Source organism: Salvia splendens, chromosome 19 (assembly GCF_004379255.2).
Source record: "Salvia splendens isolate huo1 chromosome 19, SspV2, whole genome shotgun sequence".
NCBI classification, from domain to species: domain Eukaryota; kingdom Viridiplantae; phylum Streptophyta; class Magnoliopsida; order Lamiales; family Lamiaceae; genus Salvia; species Salvia splendens.
The window spans coordinates 23,972,227-23,990,852 of NC_056050.1; the positions used below are offsets into that span (position 1 = coordinate 23,972,227).

At 31.1% G+C, this 18,626-nt stretch overlaps 2 protein-coding genes across 2 annotated transcripts; both read right to left on the reverse strand.

Moving 5' to 3' along the window:
* Positions 1-7,459: 7,459 nt before the first annotated feature.
* On the reverse strand, positions 7,460-11,143 carry LOC121779208 (expansin-B6-like). Its single transcript, XM_042176529.1, has 5 exons — positions 11,116-11,143; positions 8,458-8,541; positions 8,156-8,271; positions 7,852-8,042; positions 7,460-7,778 (listed from the first exon to the last, which is right to left on the reverse strand). The coding sequence occupies exons 1-5, from the start codon at positions 11,141-11,143 to the stop codon at positions 7,460-7,462; spliced, it is 738 nt and encodes a 245-aa protein (XP_042032463.1).
* A 1,912-nt stretch (positions 11,144-13,055) lies between these two features.
* On the reverse strand, positions 13,056-17,539 carry LOC121779209 (expansin-B6-like). Its single transcript, XM_042176530.1, has 9 exons — positions 17,517-17,539; positions 17,180-17,382; positions 15,828-15,963; positions 15,667-15,691; positions 15,210-15,430; positions 14,188-14,333; positions 13,779-13,894; positions 13,449-13,639; positions 13,056-13,374 (listed from the first exon to the last, which is right to left on the reverse strand). The coding sequence occupies exons 1-9, from the start codon at positions 17,537-17,539 to the stop codon at positions 13,056-13,058; spliced, it is 1,380 nt and encodes a 459-aa protein (XP_042032464.1).
* Between the last annotated feature and the right edge of the window lie 1,087 nt (positions 17,540-18,626).

The following is an 18,626-nucleotide window of genomic DNA, read 5'->3' on the forward strand; positions in this document are numbered from 1 at the left end:
GAGAAGAAGAAGGAGGGAAAGAGTAGAGGAGAATCTTGCTACATCACTTGCCTTGTTTCATTGCTAAGTTTAGGAAATGCTGGAGCATTAGCTTTAGAGTAGCTTCTTGACTAAGCTCTAGTTAGACACTAGTTAGTGTTGTCCCTAACAAGTACTATTAGCATTTCCATTTTCTTCCATGTAATTGTATCTCCAAAGTGAAATCTTAATAAAAGCATATCTCATACTTTTATCATTAAATGCATTTCCTTGCAACTTCTTGTTTTTAATACAATACTTGACTTATCCCAACGTCGAAGAACAACGAAAAATTCTACGCCCTCCAAACGAGAATTAATCGAGCTAATAATCCGACTTAATCAAAATACAAGGATTAAAAATCCGGGGCGCCACATATAAATTTGTTGTCTTTATATATTAACATACATGAGTTCCTAATTAAATTAGTCTTTATAAATTTTAGTGAAAATAATTTAATAAAAAAATAGTTTATTACGACAATAATTTTATTAATGAATAGAATAAATTTTAGTATTAAAATAATATTAATATCTTTTACTCACAAAATTTATAATTATTATTTATAAAATTAATAATTTTTATTTACAAACTCAATTATTTTTATTTATAAGAACGATCATTTTTAATTTTATATTTTAAAAAATTTATTAGCATTTACTGTAATTAAGATTTTAAATAGTCTAATTAAAGTTATGAATACATTAATGCAAGTATGTGTTAATTAAATTTCATAATTTAAGATTTGTCTTTCTGAAACAAAAATAGGGCAAATTAATCACAATATAAAGTATGATTATGGCACAATGACATAGTGGTATTATGGCATAGAGACATTGTGTCTCTAAATCACTACCCATAATTAAAATAGAGAAAATATTATGGTTGCGATTAGTAGACATGATAGTTGTTTTGCTATAATTGTGCATTGTGAATAGTATCGGATTTTTGGATCAAATATCATATTTATCCAATTAAGAAAATGCCATAAAATAAGGAAAGACTAGAATAAAATGTTTGGTATAAGTCAATATATACGTAAAACAGTGTTGGAATCATTTTGTGGTAAATGCATTTTCAGTTAAAGGCATTGGGTAAAAATGCTAAAAGATGATTAGTAGTTATTCATATGATATTTATATTTCCAATTATTTCATATTGAATAATTACGAATAAAATCATCATGATTATGACTAAACCACCTACTCCACTAATTGATTATTTGATGAAACAATAAGCACCTTTTGGCTGAAATGCGATCAATATAAAATTAATATATAATAGAACAAAATGCACACATTTTTTTGTAAGATTCGAACTAATTAAGACCTATAAATATTCCATAGCGAAATGTCATGTTTGAAGTTTTTAAAAATTGTATAGGAAAAAAAATACTAGCTATGTTACGTTATTAACAATATGTCATATTAAACGATTATAGGCACATGATCACTACAGAAATAGATAAATAGTATAAAAAATACTATGGTATCATTGTTGGTTTGGAATTGGTGATTAAAAATGTTAGTCCCGAAAAATGAAAGGGATCACCTCATGCATTGTATACTACATTACATAATACACCATTAAAAATTAACAAGTGGATCTTATTTTATGGAAAGAAAAGTTATTTCCAATATAACCTCTCCACTTAAGTAAAGAAATTAAACTACACTAAATATCAAAAACGTATTTATTGAAATCAATTACAGTTAATTATGCTCAATTTTAATAAAAAAAACAAAGAAATTTCAATCAATTTTATTATCTTGATATTGTGTTTTTTCTAGAACTCAAACATGATCGTTTGATACAAGCATATTATATGCAGAAGCTATGTTTATAATAAATAAATTATGAACCTTTAAAATTTTGTATATTAAATATTTTCTTACTTTTTAGTACTACTATTTTCTTGAAGTTTTTCCAATAATTTTTTCTTTTTATGATATTTTGATTTTGATTTTTATATTCCTGCTATGTATTTGTACTTATTTCATGATAAACAAAAATTACTAATATATGGACTAATGTTGCTAATACTAATTGCGATGTTATTTTAGCATAAAATACATAAAAATTAATAGACATATATATATTATTGATATAGCAGCTAACAAAATTATGAGGAGATAACCTTTGAAAAGAAATAAGATTAGTGTCACGACCGCAGTTAGCTAAGGATAGCATAACCAGTTGAAATCGTGACTAAGGAGGGATTATAAGAAGCGAGGGTATAAATTAGGGGAATTAAAGTCAAGGAGACATAATGAGGCACACAAACTATAATTACTAGGAAAAATACTTTTACAAAATATACTCGATTATGCAGACTCGAGTGATGTTCCTACAAATTATCAGTTTAAAGGTGAAATATGCATTGCCTTATTAGCCGGCATAGTAGAAGCAAAAGAACGCGGCTCATGTATGAAGACATGAACCTTCGAGAGTTTTATTCCTAGTTAGCTACTAGCTTGCACACCAGAGCACTTGTTTCCACCTTCCACGACTCAACCTGCACATTTAGAAATATATGCAGGGCTGAGTACAAAGGTACTCAGTGAACACATTGCCGAGAGATACACATATACATTTGAAAATATTGTCAAGCCATTATAACAGTAACACTCGGGGTTGATGCACTATTTATTAGCACTAAAAATACCTGCAAGTTTACAGGGTAGATCTAGTATAGCTAAAGGTCAGTACCGGGATATCGAACACAGGGAATAAGATTGCCACTGGCTATCGTATACTTAGCGTCACATACTATTTAGAGACACAGAGTTTTGAGTTTTGGTTTTATAAACTAGACACAGATAAAGAAGTATAAAAAAATAAAATATACAAAGCAGGCTAAAGAACGTAGAGTTTTAGGATACAACTACTACGACCTAGTGATGATTAATCTCACAGAACCTTTACCTTTATGTGTCTCTAGGATTATTAGGAAAGTCGCGATTCTAGGATATGCCCTCTCTAGAGTGCACTTATCCAGTAGATTAGACTCTAACTATCAAAGTCTCCTTCCAATAGATTAGATTCTAACTCCTTAAGTTCCTAAGACTCAAGCCCTCACAAAGGGTCCCCTCTCTCGAATGCAGATAAACCTATGTGTTGTACTCGTTCCTTTTACCACGTAAAACTAGCTATATCTCGATTAATCTAGTTAGACGGACATAGTTCTAAAGTTGGCCAGACAAAAGAACAATAAAAGCACAAGAACAAGCAAAACAATCACAAGAGCTAGAAAAAGGTTCAATTCAATAAATCAAAACATATTCATAATAGTTTTCACCAAAAAAACTACAAATGATGTTTAACTACTCATAGACAAGTAGTAAAAACAAAAATAAAAGTATAAGACATAAAAGAAATTGATAAAACCCAAGGTTGAATCTTCAATCTTCAGTCTTTTCTTGCCTAGATCTGCAGAGCTCCGCTCCAATGGAAGATGGATGAATTATGTGTGGAAGATGGAATGGAAGAATGTGTAGAGGGGAAGGATTGGAGGCTCTGAGATGAAGATTATAATTTAGGTTATGGGTATTTATAAGCTAGAAAAAGGTTTAGAATGGTAAAAAGTATCCTCCAATTGATTGAAAATATAATATTTTTGAATCTGCAATTAAAAGGAGGGATTTGGGCAATAATTTCTTCATTCCTTGAATTTTCGCCTAATTTCCGCCAGCTTTGACTACACTGCGCAATATTCGTAGAATTGTCATAACTTTCTCCATAGAACTCCGATTAAGACATGCAAGATATCCACGCGAAGCTCTTTCGAAGACAAAGAGAATGACATGTAGTAAGCACTGACTGGACCTCAAAATCGCTGGCAGAATGGGCTCGAACAGAAGCTGTTGTACTTTGGCCTTTTTTCACCTTTTCTATCTTTTTCTATCATTTATCAACAAACACGTCAAAAATACCAAATCTAGTCCTTAAAAACATGCAAAATCCGTGTTTGTCAGGGGTTTTAGTGAAAAGATCCAAACTTACTAAAAATATTCACATTGGGCTGCAACCCATTTTTCCTGTACTAAGCCATATCTGATCACTTGTGCCGCCGAGATGGTGTTCTCGCGCGATCACCTTCTCTGTCCATCATGACAGAGGTTTCTCGTTCCGAGAAGGTGGCCACCTTCCACGGTCACCTTCTTTGCCGTTCACGGTCAGAGGTATCCTGTGTACACTAGTCCGAGCGGGGACACCACCCTCACTGGGACCCGAATTCGACTTATATATCATCATTCATAATTCACTTAGCCTTAGCCAAACAGATAGGCATCATACACAAAAATATTTATGGCAAGACATCATCTTTAAAAATCACGAACATGTGTTCGAGTTTTCATAAATATAATTTGTATTTTTAGTATAAAAAGCTCACCTTGTTCGTTTAGTTCCTTTAACTTGAATTTCTTACTCCGATCTTACTCGCGGAGATAACCTTTTGAAACAACACAATAGGAAAGTACTACTTTAGTTTTAAGAAAAATAATCTAATTAATTTAGAGAGAAAGTCTCAAGCCTAGTCCCTACTATTATTATTATTATTATTATTGGGCTCATACTAATTGAAATTCAAATTTGGGCCCTTCTCAACTTATTTCAGCATACTATATTTTCCACAACCTAGCCCACTCTTCCTTCACCAAAATAAATAAAAGAACCTAAATCTAGTTAATTTAAAGGCCCAACATCTAATTAGAAAAAGAGATCAGCCAATTTCACTAACTAAATTAGTCCATATACTCCCCCTTCCACCACACGTATCATCTACTCTCTCTCTCTCTCTCTCACCTAATCACTATTCACCTTTCTCCCTCAATTGCACACAAAACTTCCCCCAAATCAGAACTTCCGCCGCCTCACCCAGCTTCACACCTCGCGACGTCGACCAGCCATCCCTCCGGCGCCACCATCGCACCGCAGTCGACGTGTTTTCCTCCACGTCGTCTCTCTCTTCACCTCGCTGCCGCCGCCGTCGGCTCCTCCCTCCATACTCTTCTCCTCTCCATTCCTCTCTCTCGGATCTGCCGCCACCGATTGTGCATGCACAGTCGGCGGCTTCGGCCTCCTCCTTACCACAGTCGGCTCCACGGCTGCTGCCTCCTCATCTGAGGCCACTACCGCCGCCATTTCGCCGACTTAAGAGAGGTAAAGAAATGATATTCATTATTCTTCTTGTTTACTACTCCATTTTACATCTTCTAAAGTTCCAACCTTTATTTATAAATTTGTTTTTGGCCAACATAGATTTGGAAAGTCTAGACTTTGGTGATGAGGCAGCAGATTTTTGTCTAAGATAAGCCTCTGCGTTCTTTGCTAGAAATTGCTATTTCTATATTCGTTGCTATAGTTGTTAGTTGCTAGGATTTGTTATTCCTATGTTCTTTGCTAGGATTTGTAAATTGCTAGGATTCGTAGAGTTGTAAAATGCTAGGATTCGTAGAGTTGTAAAATGCAAGGATTTGCTATTTCTAATAATATCGTCTTAGCGAGTCGTTACTATTAGTTATTAAAATATGTTGAGAATTAGTGAAACTAAAAGATGTGTAGAAACGAAGTGCAAGAAAAATTATTTGAAATAACTTTTCTTTTTATAAAATGTGATCCAACATTACTTTTTTTTTATTAAAATTAAGCATAATTAACTGAAATTGATTTGAATACATACGTTTTTTTATATTTAGTGTACTTTAAATTTCTTTACTTAACTGAAAAGATTATACTGAAAACAACTTTTCATTCCATAAAATAAGATCCAGTTTTCAATTAGTACAGATCCACTTTTCAATTAGTTAATAATATATTATAAAATATAATATGCAATGCATGAGGTGATAGCAAATGGTTTAATGTAGCATAATGGTTTAATGTAGCATAATGGTTAGCAACATTTAGGTACAACTGTGAAAATGTTCAAATTTTAGTAGTACTCCCTCTCCCCCTGTCACATTTAAATAATTAAAATAAATAGAACATAAAATATGAGAAGAATCATCAAGAAAACAGTCTTCTCTATATTGGATTGGCCCATTAAAAAAGGTAAATAAGATGAATCCTTACGTTAAGAAGGGCTTGTATGAAGGAAATGCCTAATTAATTATTGGGCTGGCTCATAAATGATTCATGGGCTTGGCCTGCAAAAATGTTGTCACCTTCAACATGATTGATTAAATCAATAACGTTCTATTTCTAAAAATCGAATTCTTATTTTGTCACAAAAATAAATAATTAAATTGTTTTCAATTACTTTAATAAAGGCCTATGAATGAAATTAATAAAAGTAGAATTAGAATTATCCAAAAAAATCAAAAGCAAAACATATGTGAGGATTGAACTAAATATTTGACTTACGTAGCCAACGTCTATTTTCACAGAAATACAAATGAGTTAAATTAACTTTAGAAATAGTAATTTTATTTATTAGAGTTAATAAAGTAGAAAAATGAAAGAACAAAAACTGTGAGTTTATATTACTGAACGTCTGAACAGATGTGTGAAATACTAATGCTGGATGTGAACTTGAGAAATGATTACAACAAAAGAAAATCATTAATGCAATTAAGGACGATAATTTATTAATGTCGCATCTAAAATTAGAAGGCAAATGGAAGCATCCTAAAAAAATAAAAGATTAAGTTAATTGGTTCTTTATTTAGAAACGTTTTCTTTTATATTCTAAATTATTGTTATTTTTTGAAAATTTTCAACATAAATAATTGGGTCTCAATTTTTGAGTCCCAAAAAAAAGTTTTTTTTTATAAATTTTTGTAGTGGATTAATAATGGTAACAGACTAAATAAATACTGTACGCAAGATTTTTTTACATAATGAAGTTAGTGGAGTATTAAACTAGTTTATTTGGAGTCAAATATTGAAATATGCTTGGATTTTTGGGTTTGAGATTGAATCCATCTCATTGTTAATTAAGAATTTTACCATCTTTCATTCCAATTTATCGGTTTTATTTCCAACCTTTGGCAGTTGTATTTGTATCAACTTAATTTTCGAAGCAAATGATAGGATATCCTCTAAGTGCCCTGTTTGGTAGATATGATAAGATAACTCCAACCTGGATAAATTATCATGGTAAGCCTAGATAATATAACAAGTATTGTGTTTGGTAGAGTAAGATATGAAAATGGATAGAGTTCAAGTTAACGTGTAATAAGACTTTTGTTTCCTTCATATACTGTACTGAATTGTTACTATGTTATTTATAATCTGCTTAATTCTATTATAAATTCTGATTTTATTAATACATTTGATAATTTAATGATAAAGAAATTTTTTATATTTATATATAGGAATAGGATTCTAACAAAAATAATTTATTAATTCGTCACATTCGGCAATAAAAGAGGTTGACATTTTCCACACCTCAACTAAAGAGCAATGCAGATTACTATTTATTCAAATATTAGTGTGATCAAAAGTTAGTATTGGAGTAATAGAATTGTCCAATCTTCCAATCATAAGGAATGACATTGTATGCATTTATCGATGCACTGCTTTCAGGTTCAGTGATTCTTACAGAGAAAGGACCTTTTTGCCAATCTTTCAAATCAGCTTTCCATGTGACTCCCCAAGATCTTTGCATTGGCACCCAATCCGAGTTTGAAGGTTGCAGTTTAACACTAGCAATATCACCATATCCATTCAAAGCCTCCACCACAAAGGCTAGATAGTAAGCATTTGACCCCGGAACAATTTTGAATTTAACGTTTGAATTGTAGTTGCATTTTACCCTGATCACAATAACAAAGCGGAGATTGTTAGATTCTACGGGAGCTACGTTTTGTCTCATTAATTAAAGTGTACCTTCTATATTGAATACTGATCTTGCCGGCATTCCTCAAGTTGTATTCTTGGCCAGAATATGCCAAAGCTCCAAAAGCTTTTCCACTTAAATCGAAGTGAATGTCATCGTCATTGCATGAACCGGGACAGTCGTCCGTAATTGTTACTTTAATTGCATTTTTTGAACATTCATTGTTATCCATACACTTCACCTACAAATATAAATAAGGTTATTGCATGTCAATTAATTATTTTTTAATGCATGCTACTATGGAAATAAAAAGAGCTAGGCTTAGGTTTTATTTTTTTGGATAGGATATATTACCTCATAACAAGCTCCGCAACCGGCTCCGGATTGAAATAAGTTGTTATTTCCAGCAGAAACAAAACCATAGTAGGGATCATTTTCTATATCATACCCCAAGCCACAAGCTCCCCCATCTTATGAAATAGTAAATAATAAGTTAAATAAATAACAATATAACAATCTTTGTCCCAATATTTCTTATTAAAAAAATCAATAGCTCGATGCCTCGATCTAAAAGGCAGTAAATTTCGAGTAGAAAAGAAATTGATCACTTGAAATGAGACGGATTGAGTATAGTAGAGTTAAAGATGTTGGATTACCACTTCCGGCTCCTTCGGGAGGGCCATACCACGTGGCAACACCGTTGTAGAAGGAGCTGTTTTCTGTAGTAACATTAACTGATTCTATGCAAAAGCATAAGTAATTCAAGATTAACAAAGTACCTAAAATAGAGAAAAGATTATAGTTGCGAGTAGTTAACATGATTGTTGTTTTGCTGTATTGGATGTGTATTTATCTCCAATGCTCCTCCATGCACCCTTTTTATAGGAATGGGAGAAATACTACATTTTTTAGTTGTAACCCTATTAATATATTTGGTTAATAAAATTAATTAAATCTTGATTATTGTAAATGAGGATTGGCAAAAGGAGAATCTACGAACATAATTCATTATGACTTGTTGTCGGTTTAGGAAATGGAAGATTATAGCGATCAACTATATAACCAAGTAGAACAGTCTCGTGTATTGAAGAATTATTTATTAAAAATATTGATAACAATGTCAACCAAAAAGTTGAACAACGTAATGAATCGGAAACTGGAATTTGAGGCCAAAATATCACGTTATATAATAATTGAAGTTTTTATTATTTATAATCTGAGCTGATTTTTAAGAATATTTATATTCTTAAGTGATCTATGTGATTATCAATTTTTATAAGGATTAAATTCATAATAAAATTTAAGGAATCTGATAAAAATAAAATAAAATTATGTGGAAGAAAAACTTTTGAATACAAATTATATAAATACAACAAAAAATAGAAAAGATAAAATATTTAATCGGTAAAAAGTTATGAATATCATTATTACACCGGCAACATTAATTTGGATGTGAAACCTTGGAAACTGAAGATTATTTAATCAAAATTTCAATTATTTTTTCAAAAATTACTAGTAGAAAGATTAAAAAATGCAATCATAAAAATGTATCAAGAAAGGGATAAAAAACTCTAATGGAAATTATATAAGAAAATTGAACTTAAGAATTAAGGGTATGATTTCCTAAATCATCATCTTTGGATACACAATGCAACTTAAATTGAGAATTTGGAGGGAGCGTATTGCATATATGAAGTGAGAATTCAACCGTAATAATGCATGTTTATTGGAAAAAGGAGTAAAAAGTGGAAGTGGATGATAACGATATGAAAATTGAGATCTTGCGATCTTCAAAGATCTGTATACACAGAGAATACACTTGGACATCTATTGAGGAAATTAACTCGTAGAAGGATATGTTACCTCATAACAAGCTCCACAGCCGGCTCCGGATTGTAATAAGTTGTTATTTCTAGCAGAAACAAAACCATAGTAGGGATCATTTTCTATATCATATCCCAAGCCACAAGCTCCCTCATCTTATGAAATAGTAAACAATAAGTTAAATAAATAATAATATAGCAATCTTTGTCCCAATATTCCTAATTAAAAAAAATCAATAGCTCGATGCCTCGATTTGAAAGGCAGTAAATTTCGTGCAGACAAGAAATGGATCACTTGAAGTTGGACGGATGGAGTAGTAGAGTAAAGATGTTTGGGATTGGTGATTGAAAATGTTAGCCTCTTTAAATGGATTAATGTTGTTTAATTGTTAGCAACATTTAGATTTAGGTAAATTTTATTATTTTTGTTAATATTTATTAATAATAGTGGTTAAAACGGCAATCAGAGCAAATAAGATAAATCCCTACGTTAAGTTGTGCTTTCATGGAGGGAAGGCCAAATTAATTATTCAGCTAGACCATTAATAATCATGGGCTTGGCCTGCAAAAATATTGTTTCCATCTTCAACATGATTGATTAAATTAATAATCTTGTTAAAATTATACTACGATATATGGCGATCAACTATTTAACAAATAGAACAATCACGCGTAATTAAAGCATGCAACCCATTCATCACCAAGGAAATAATTGATTAGAAATTAGTACTATAATCTTATTGAAGAATTGTTTATCAAAAATATTGGTAACATCGTCAACTAAAAAGTTGTAAACATAATCAAATTGGAAACTAGAATTTTTAGGTCAAAATATCAGTTAATATAATAATTGGAGTTTTTATGTTTTATTATCTTGGTCTAATTTTTAAGAATATTAATATTCTTAATTGATCTATATATTTATCAATTTTTATAAGGATTAAATTGCATGAATATAATTATTATACCGGTAACATTAATTTGGAAGTAAAACTTTTGAAAGTGGACGCGTTTAAAAAATTGTGGGTCGCAATAAAAATGTAATCTTATTTTGGTAATTAATTCTGTGAGTTTGTTAAATGCTAATTATGCATTTAGGTTGTTATTTTCGACCGAATGTTGATTTGTAGAAGTATTTAATACTATGTCATTTAAATGAACAATTAAATGAACAACTAACCACTCCTGGAAAAAGGCAACTTGCATTCATATTATGATAAATAGCCACGTCAAACAATACAAATCAATAATCATCATATAATTGAATGGACATAACCCTAACTATTTAAAACTAAAAGCTACAGATCGAATTGATCAACGGAAATTATAAGTCACAACTGATGTTGAACTGCGATTGATAAATCTAATTGAAAATGGTCCAATGGTTCCAGATGGCCGATCAAATTTCCAAGTCTCGCAACAATTACATTGCAATACTCCCATGATTTCGATCCTTGAGCTGATATGTCGACTCGATTCGATCGATCTCACCATCCCCATTCACATTCTCCACAGTCATGGCTAAGTAGTAAGGGTTAGACACCAAGTTGGTCTTCACTGCTATCTTAAATAAAGTCGTAGTGGCATTGCACACTGCATAGCCATTAAAGCACTCTCTATTATTTAGATAAAATAAGCATAAAATCACAATTAACAAAAAGCATGAAGACAAACACAAGCTAAACAAAAGTCCTAACGGTAAAGGTGATCTCTAACGATTTAATAAAATAAGCATAAACTAAAAACTAAAAAGAAGAACTCGCACAAAAGCAAACACAAACTAACCAAGGTCCTAAACTATAAACTTCATCGAGTGAGATAAAATAAGCATAAAATCACAATTAAATAAGTATGAAATCACAGTTAATGGGAAGAAAGACAAACATAAACCAACCAAAACCCTAAATTGTGAAAGAGGGCTCTAACAATTTAGATAAAATAAATAGGGATATTGACACCTAATATCATAGAACTTTCAAAAAGTTGGGCTTTCCCATGAACTTTGAAATTGGCAAATAATATCACGAACTTTACCATCAATGAAAAAATTCCGGCAAATAATATCATGATACGGATTTTTTTCGTAATTTCTTGACAACAACTTCGAGAGTTTCAAGATTTTCAATCTTTGAGAATTGTTTTTCTTGAAGCACACCCTCCAAATTTGTTCTTCAATCTATTAATATAGTAGGAATTTTTTCACTGGTGGGAAATAACAAACTCGGGGTAAAGTTCTTGATATTATTTGTCAATTTCAAAGTTCGTGGGAAAAACCCAATTTTTTGAAAGTTGCATGATATTATGTGCCAATATCCCAAATAAATACTACTAAAGTAAAAGCTAAAACGAAGAAATTACACGAAGACAAACACAAACTCAATCGAAACCCTAAACTGCACCGACAAACAATTTTCTATATATTAAATGTCTTCTATACGTAGTATATATTGAATGTCGGCACTTCCTTCATTTCTCAACTCATCTTCACAGTCAAGTTTTGCTAAATAACCAAAATCTTTTCCAAAATGAATATGGTCTTTATTACAAAGGCCGGGGCATTCATCAGTAATTGTCACGCAAATTGGAGATCCTGAACAAGTTGGGTTATGTGTGCATTTCACAAGTAATTAAATCAACAATATCATAAAATAATTTATTTGTTCAATATCACTATATAATCAAGTGCTTGGAGTAATTAAGCTAGTACTTGTATTGATAGGGTCAATTTCTAGTTAATTTACTACTATAATTTTGTCAAATTGTATGAATATGCACTATACATTATATCACTCTTATAAATTAAATCCGTCAATAATTATCATTATTCATCAGTTTATGAAGATATTTTTTTATCTAGGAAAGGATTTGGATGTTGTGAATGATATTTTATATACTTTTTTTTTTATCTAGGAATGGATTTAGAAGTTGTGAATGATATTTTATACATACATAGTACTCCTTCCGCCCATGAAAAATAGTTCAATTTATCATTTTAGGATGTCCACGAAAAATAGTATCATTTCAAAAAAGGAAACATTATCTCATACCTCCACCTTTTCTCCCCTCTCTCTTACTTTTTCTTTTTTTTTCCTCCTACTTTATCCATTTTTTCCCTTTCTCTTACTTTACACAACAATGGTTAAAAGTTAAAACTTGCAATATATATTGATAAATTGTACGCATAGAGAGGTTGTGATCAATTTAAAAAAAGTTGTATAAATTTCATAAAATCACTAATTATCATATGATCATGGTTCACGATTCGGCCAAAAGAAGAAAAATATCTAATCTCATAGAGGAATAGAGTTCTCAAAGAAAATATTTTATTAATTCATTACATTCAATAATGAGAAGGGATTGACATTTTTGCACACCTCGAGTACAAGGCAATGTAAATAAGTACTTATTTTGAATATATAATAGTGGTATGATCAAAAATTAACATTGGAGTAATAGAATTGTCCAATTTTCCAATCGTAAGGGATGACATTGTATGCGGTAATCGATGCTTTGCTTTCAGGTCCAGTGATTCTTACAGAGAAAGGACCTTTTTGTGCATATTTCAAATCAGCTTTCCATGTGACTCCGAAAGATCTTTGCATTGACACCCAATTTGAGTTTGAAGGTTGCAGTTCAATACTAGCAATATCACCATATCCATTCAAAGTCTCCACCACAAAGGCTAGATAATAAGGATTTGACCCTGGAACAATTTTGAATTTTACGTTTGACTTGTAGTTGCATTTTACCCTGATCACAACAACAGAAGCGGAGATTGTTAGATTTCACGGGAGCTACATTTTATCTCTTTAATTAAAGCGTACCTTCTATACTGAAGACTGATCCTGCCGGCATTCCTCAAGTTGTATTCTTGGCCAGGATATGCCAAAGCTCCAAAAGCTTTTCCACTTAAATCGAAGTGAATGTCATCGTCATTGCATGAACCGGGACACTCGTCTGTGATTGTTACTCTAATTGGTTTTTTTGAACAAGCATTGTTATTTATGCACTTCACCTACAAATACATATTAGTAAGGTCATTGCATGCCTTCTAATTATTTTTTTAATGTATGTAAGTTTGGACATAAAAATGGTTAGACTTAGATTTTATATTTTGTGTAACATCTCTATTTTTCGTGGACAGGATACATTACCTCGTAACAAGCTCCGCAGCCGGCTCCGGATTTAAATAAGTTGTTATTTCCAGCAGAAACGAAACCATAATAGGGATCATTTTCTATATCATATCCCAAGCCACAAGCTCCCCCATCTTATGACATAGTTAAAAAATATATTATTATATTTTAATAAATAATAATATAACAATTTTTTTTTCTTTTTGTGAGCAATAGCTAGTTTTTTTCGACACAAAAATTAAGAAAGAGTTGCTTAATATTTTTAATGAGGAGAGGAAAAATAAAATGGTGGAAGACAATAAAGTACTACTTACTACTATTATGAAAGATGGAGAGAGGTTAAGATTATTATTTATTATTAAAAATAAAAATGATTCAATTAATTTATAAAATTTATAAATTAAAAAATGACAAGATGTTGGATTACCACTTCCTGCTCCGTTGGGGGGGCCATACCACGTGGCCACACTGTTGAAGAATGAGTCGCTGGCTGCTGTAACATTGATTAATTCGATGCAAAAGCATGAGTGATTGAAAATTAACAAACTAATTAAAATAGAGAAAAGATTATAGCTGCTATTAGTCAACATGATTTTTGTTATGCTATATTGAATCTATATTTTGAATATTTATAAGTTTTATAGCACTAAATGTTTGCACCATACGTTTTTGACAGTTTTGATTGGCTATAATTAAAGCCTACAAATATACAGTTTGTATCAACAATATAATACACAATTTAATAGTAGTATCTAACAGGGGATTATGATTCATAATATAATTAATGTAGTACTACTATATTAATTTAATAAAAAGATAAAGAAAACTTAGACATTCTAAAATAGAACTTGGTTCTGTATCCTAAAATGCAGCTGTTAAATATATTTAAAAAACTTAAATTATTTTATTTACTAATAAACTAAATGTACAAAACTCCTTTCGTAAAAAATTGTTATATCAACACGTGATAAATGTTGACTGTTTCTTTTAACATTAATTGTGAAATGAATAAAACTTCAACGGCTTTTGCAGTTAAGTTTTTGGAATTATAGTCCTAAATTTTTGCACCAAACGTTTCTTTCATGGAGTAGTTTTTATTGGCTCTGAAACACTATAAATATACAATATGTGATAGAAAGCTTATAGGTCACTTGATTACTATTTTTTTAATACTATGTCATTTAAGTGAATGACTAACCACTCCTCGATAAAGGCAACTTGCATTTATATTATGATAAATAGTCCAAAATAAGACTTCCAAACAATACAAATCATCGTATAATTGATTTGACATAACCCTAACTATCTAAAATTAAAAATCTAAAATTAAAAGCTAGAGATCGAATTGATCAAGGGAAATTAGTATTTGAATAATATTGTTTTCCTGGAGCCCAATTGCTTGGTATGATGTTATAAGCCACAACGGATCTTAAACTGCGATCGGTAAACCTAATTGAAAATGGTTCATTGGTTCCGAATGGCACATCAAATTTCCAAGTCTCGCCCCAATTACGTTGCATAGGTGCCCATGATTTCCATCCTTGAGCCGTTATGTCGATTCGATCGATCTCACCATCCCCATTCACATTCTCCACAGCCATAGCTAAGTAATAAGGGTTAGACCCCGAGTCAATCTTCATTGCTATTTTAAAGTCGAATAGCATTGCACACTGCATATCCATGAAAGCACTATCTAATTATTTAGATAAAATAAGCATAAAATCACAATTAACAAAATAGCACGAAGACAAACACAAACTAAGCCAAAGCCCTAAACGATTTAATAAAATAAACATAACATAAAAACTAAAAAGAAGAACTCACACAAAAGCAAACACAAACTAACCAAGACCCTAAGCTAGATAAAATAAGCATAAAATCACATTTAATGAGAAGAAAGACAAACCGAAACCCAAATGTAAAAGGGGTTTCTAACAATTTAGATCAAATAAGGAGTGTAAAATAAAAGCTAAAAGTAAGAAATCACATAAAGAGAAACACAAACTAAAATAAAGCCCTAAACTGCACCGACAAACAATTTGCTATAATTTAAATGGTCTTCTATACCTAGTAGTATATTGAATGTCGATCCATCCTGCGTTTCTCAACTCTTCTTCATGACCAGTTTTTGCTAAATAACCAAAAGCTTTTCCACTTAAGTCAAAGTGAATATTGTCATTATTACAAAGGCCAGGGCATTCGTCTGTGTTTTACCTAGATAGTACTCGTATTTATAGGATTGATTTCATATTAATTTTATACTATAATTTTGTCAAATTTGTATATAATATACACTATACATAATAAATATACACTATCACTCATAAACTAAATCCGTCTGTAATTATCATCAGTTCATGAAGATATTTTATCTAGGAAAGGATTTGGAGGTTGTAAATGATATTTTATCCATATATAGTATATTAAATGCTAGAAAATGGGGTTTATAGAGTTACATAATTCTAATTTATTGCAATCATTCTTCTAAATCCCTTCCAAAATCCACGCCCAATACTTCAGGGGTAAAGATTTCACTTTCTTAGTCTTTTTTCCAATTACTTTAATTAATAAAGGCATATGACTGAAATTAATTTTTAAGTAGAATTAACCAAAAACTCAATAGCCAAAAAAAATGCAAAACATGTGTAAGTAGTGAACTAAATATTTGACTTAAGTAGCCAACATTCTAGTTTTATAGAAATACTAATGAGTTAAATTAGCCTTAGATCAACATAAAATTTATTTATTAGAGTTAATAAAATTATAAAATGAAAGAACAAAAACTGTGAGTTTGTTTACTGAACCAATGTGTGAATTAATAACGCTGGGTGTGAACTTGAGAAATGATTAACTATATTGATGCATTTGCCTTCTCGAATGTGTTTCTGAATTACACGTATTTTGTTAGGGTAAAATTTTACTCCTATTATTTATGGTAACAGACTAAATAATTTTTTACATAATGAAGATAGTATTAATAGAAATTTTATTTGGAGTCAAAATATGGTTGGCTTTTGGGGTTTATAATTGAATCTATCCCTTTTTAAATCATCTTTATTCCAAGTTTAACTTTAATAGTAATTTCTCAATTTTATTTCTAACCTTTAGCAACTGTATCAACTTAATTTTCAGAACAAAATAATAGCTATATATCCTCTAACATGTGAGGTTATGAGTTAAAAGAGTAAAATTTCAACGACAAAATTGGTTTCTCGCAAATAAAAACCAATGTGCTAAATAACTACTTATAATTCTAATATGTTAATAGTATCCATTCCTCAGATAAAAACCAATATAAATAACTCAAAAATTAACATTGGAATAATAATATTGTCCAGCTTTCCAATTATAAGGAATGACATTATATGCTATAATTGAAGCAGTGTTTATTGATCCAATAATCTTTATTGAGAAAGGACCTTTTTGTGAATCCTTCAAATCAGCTTTCCATGTAACTCCCCAAGATCTCTGCATTGGCACCCAATCCGAGTTTGAAGGTTTCAACTCAACATGAGCTACATCACCATATCCATTCAAATTCCCCACCACAGAGGCTAGATAGAAAGGATTTGATCCGGAGTCGATTCTAAATTTTATATTTGATTTATAATTGCATTTTACCCTGATTACAAAACAAAATGAATATCGTAATGTTAGATTTTGTGAGAGCTACGTACGGTATCATTCCCTAAAAAATCAGTGAGACAAATCAAATTCTAGTGGAGTTGGACTTTTCCCTGATCGGGTATGACCAACCTCCTATTCTCTAGTCGTCCCATGGTGCACTTTGGGGTTTTTGGACTTTTTCTAGTTGATTAAACTAGTCCTTCGAAAAATTGGGTCAAATTTAAAGTTCATATATATTGTTGGGTCGGAAATTCTACTTTGGCTAAGATATATAAATATTATTGGGTCAATCATCTCTCACAGCAGGTGACATATAATTGAAGTTTATAAGATTCTAACTTAAATCTAATTGGTGTGTAATGAAATAGCTTATGAAACTTATATAGTACCTCCTATATTTAACCATGATCTTGTGTAATGAAATAGCTTATGAAACTTATATAGTACCTCCTATATTTAACCATGGTCTTTCCTGCATTTCTCAAGTTGTCTTCTTGGCCAGAATATGCCAAAGCTCCAAAGGCTTTTCCACTTAAGTCGAAGTGAATGCCATCGTCGTTGCATGAACCGGGACATTCATCTGTAATTGTTACTTTAATTGCGCGTTGTGAACAAGCTTTGTTATATATGCATTTCACCTACCAAAATATATATACATAAATTTCATGTCATTTAACTACATTTTAAATGTATGCAACTATGGACATAAAATTGAACAATCCCATTTTATCATATAGAGACTACAACATAACCACCTCTCACAAAAATTAAATCGCGCGGTTGTGCAAGGCAATAGATTTAAGGTTCATAGATCAAATAGTATCTCTCTTGTTAGAATAATCTTTTTTGCATAGATTCTTTTTTTAACGATATTATAATAATTAGCAAGGAAAAATACATTACCTCATAACAAGTCCCACAGCCGGCTCTTGATTTATATAACTTGTTATTTCCAGCAGAAACGAAACCGTGGTAAGGATGGCTTTCTATGTCACGTGCCAAACCACAAGCTCCCCCACCTTATAAAAGAGTAAAAAAAATATAAGTAACGATGTACTAATAAATAAATAAATGAATTATTTTAATTGGGACAGATTATAAAAGATAATAGTATATCATATTCAGTAGAACGGAGGGATAGCTCATAGCTTGATTGAAACGGTGTTGAAAACACATTGGATTACCACTTCCCGCTCCGGTGGGGGGCCCATACCACGTGGCAATAGCTTCGGAGAAGGA

Excerpts from the sequence above, each read along its gene's own strand:
- LOC121779208 (XM_042176529.1), bottom strand. The coding sequence starts at position 11,143 with ATGACTGTGGAGAATGTGAATGGGGATG. Across the intron at positions 8,542-11,115 it reads GGAGAATGTGAATGGGGATG|AATCAGTTAATGTTACTACA; the intron begins GTGAGATCGATC and ends GCTTTTGCATAG. Across the intron at positions 8,272-8,457 it reads TCCCGAAGGAGCCGGAAGTG|ATGGGGGAGCTTGTGGCTTG; the intron begins GTAATCCAACAT and ends CTATTTCATAAG.
- LOC121779209 (XM_042176530.1), bottom strand. The coding sequence starts at position 17,539 with ATGGGACGACTAGAGAATAGGAG. Across the intron at positions 15,964-17,179 it reads TTTGAAGGATTCACAAAAAG|ACGAATGCCCTGGCCTTTGT; the intron begins GTCCTTTCTCAA and ends GGTAAAACACAG. Across the intron at positions 13,375-13,448 it reads ATCAGTCTTCAGTATAGAAG|GGTAAAATGCAACTACAAGT; the intron begins GTACGCTTTAAT and ends TGTTGTGATCAG.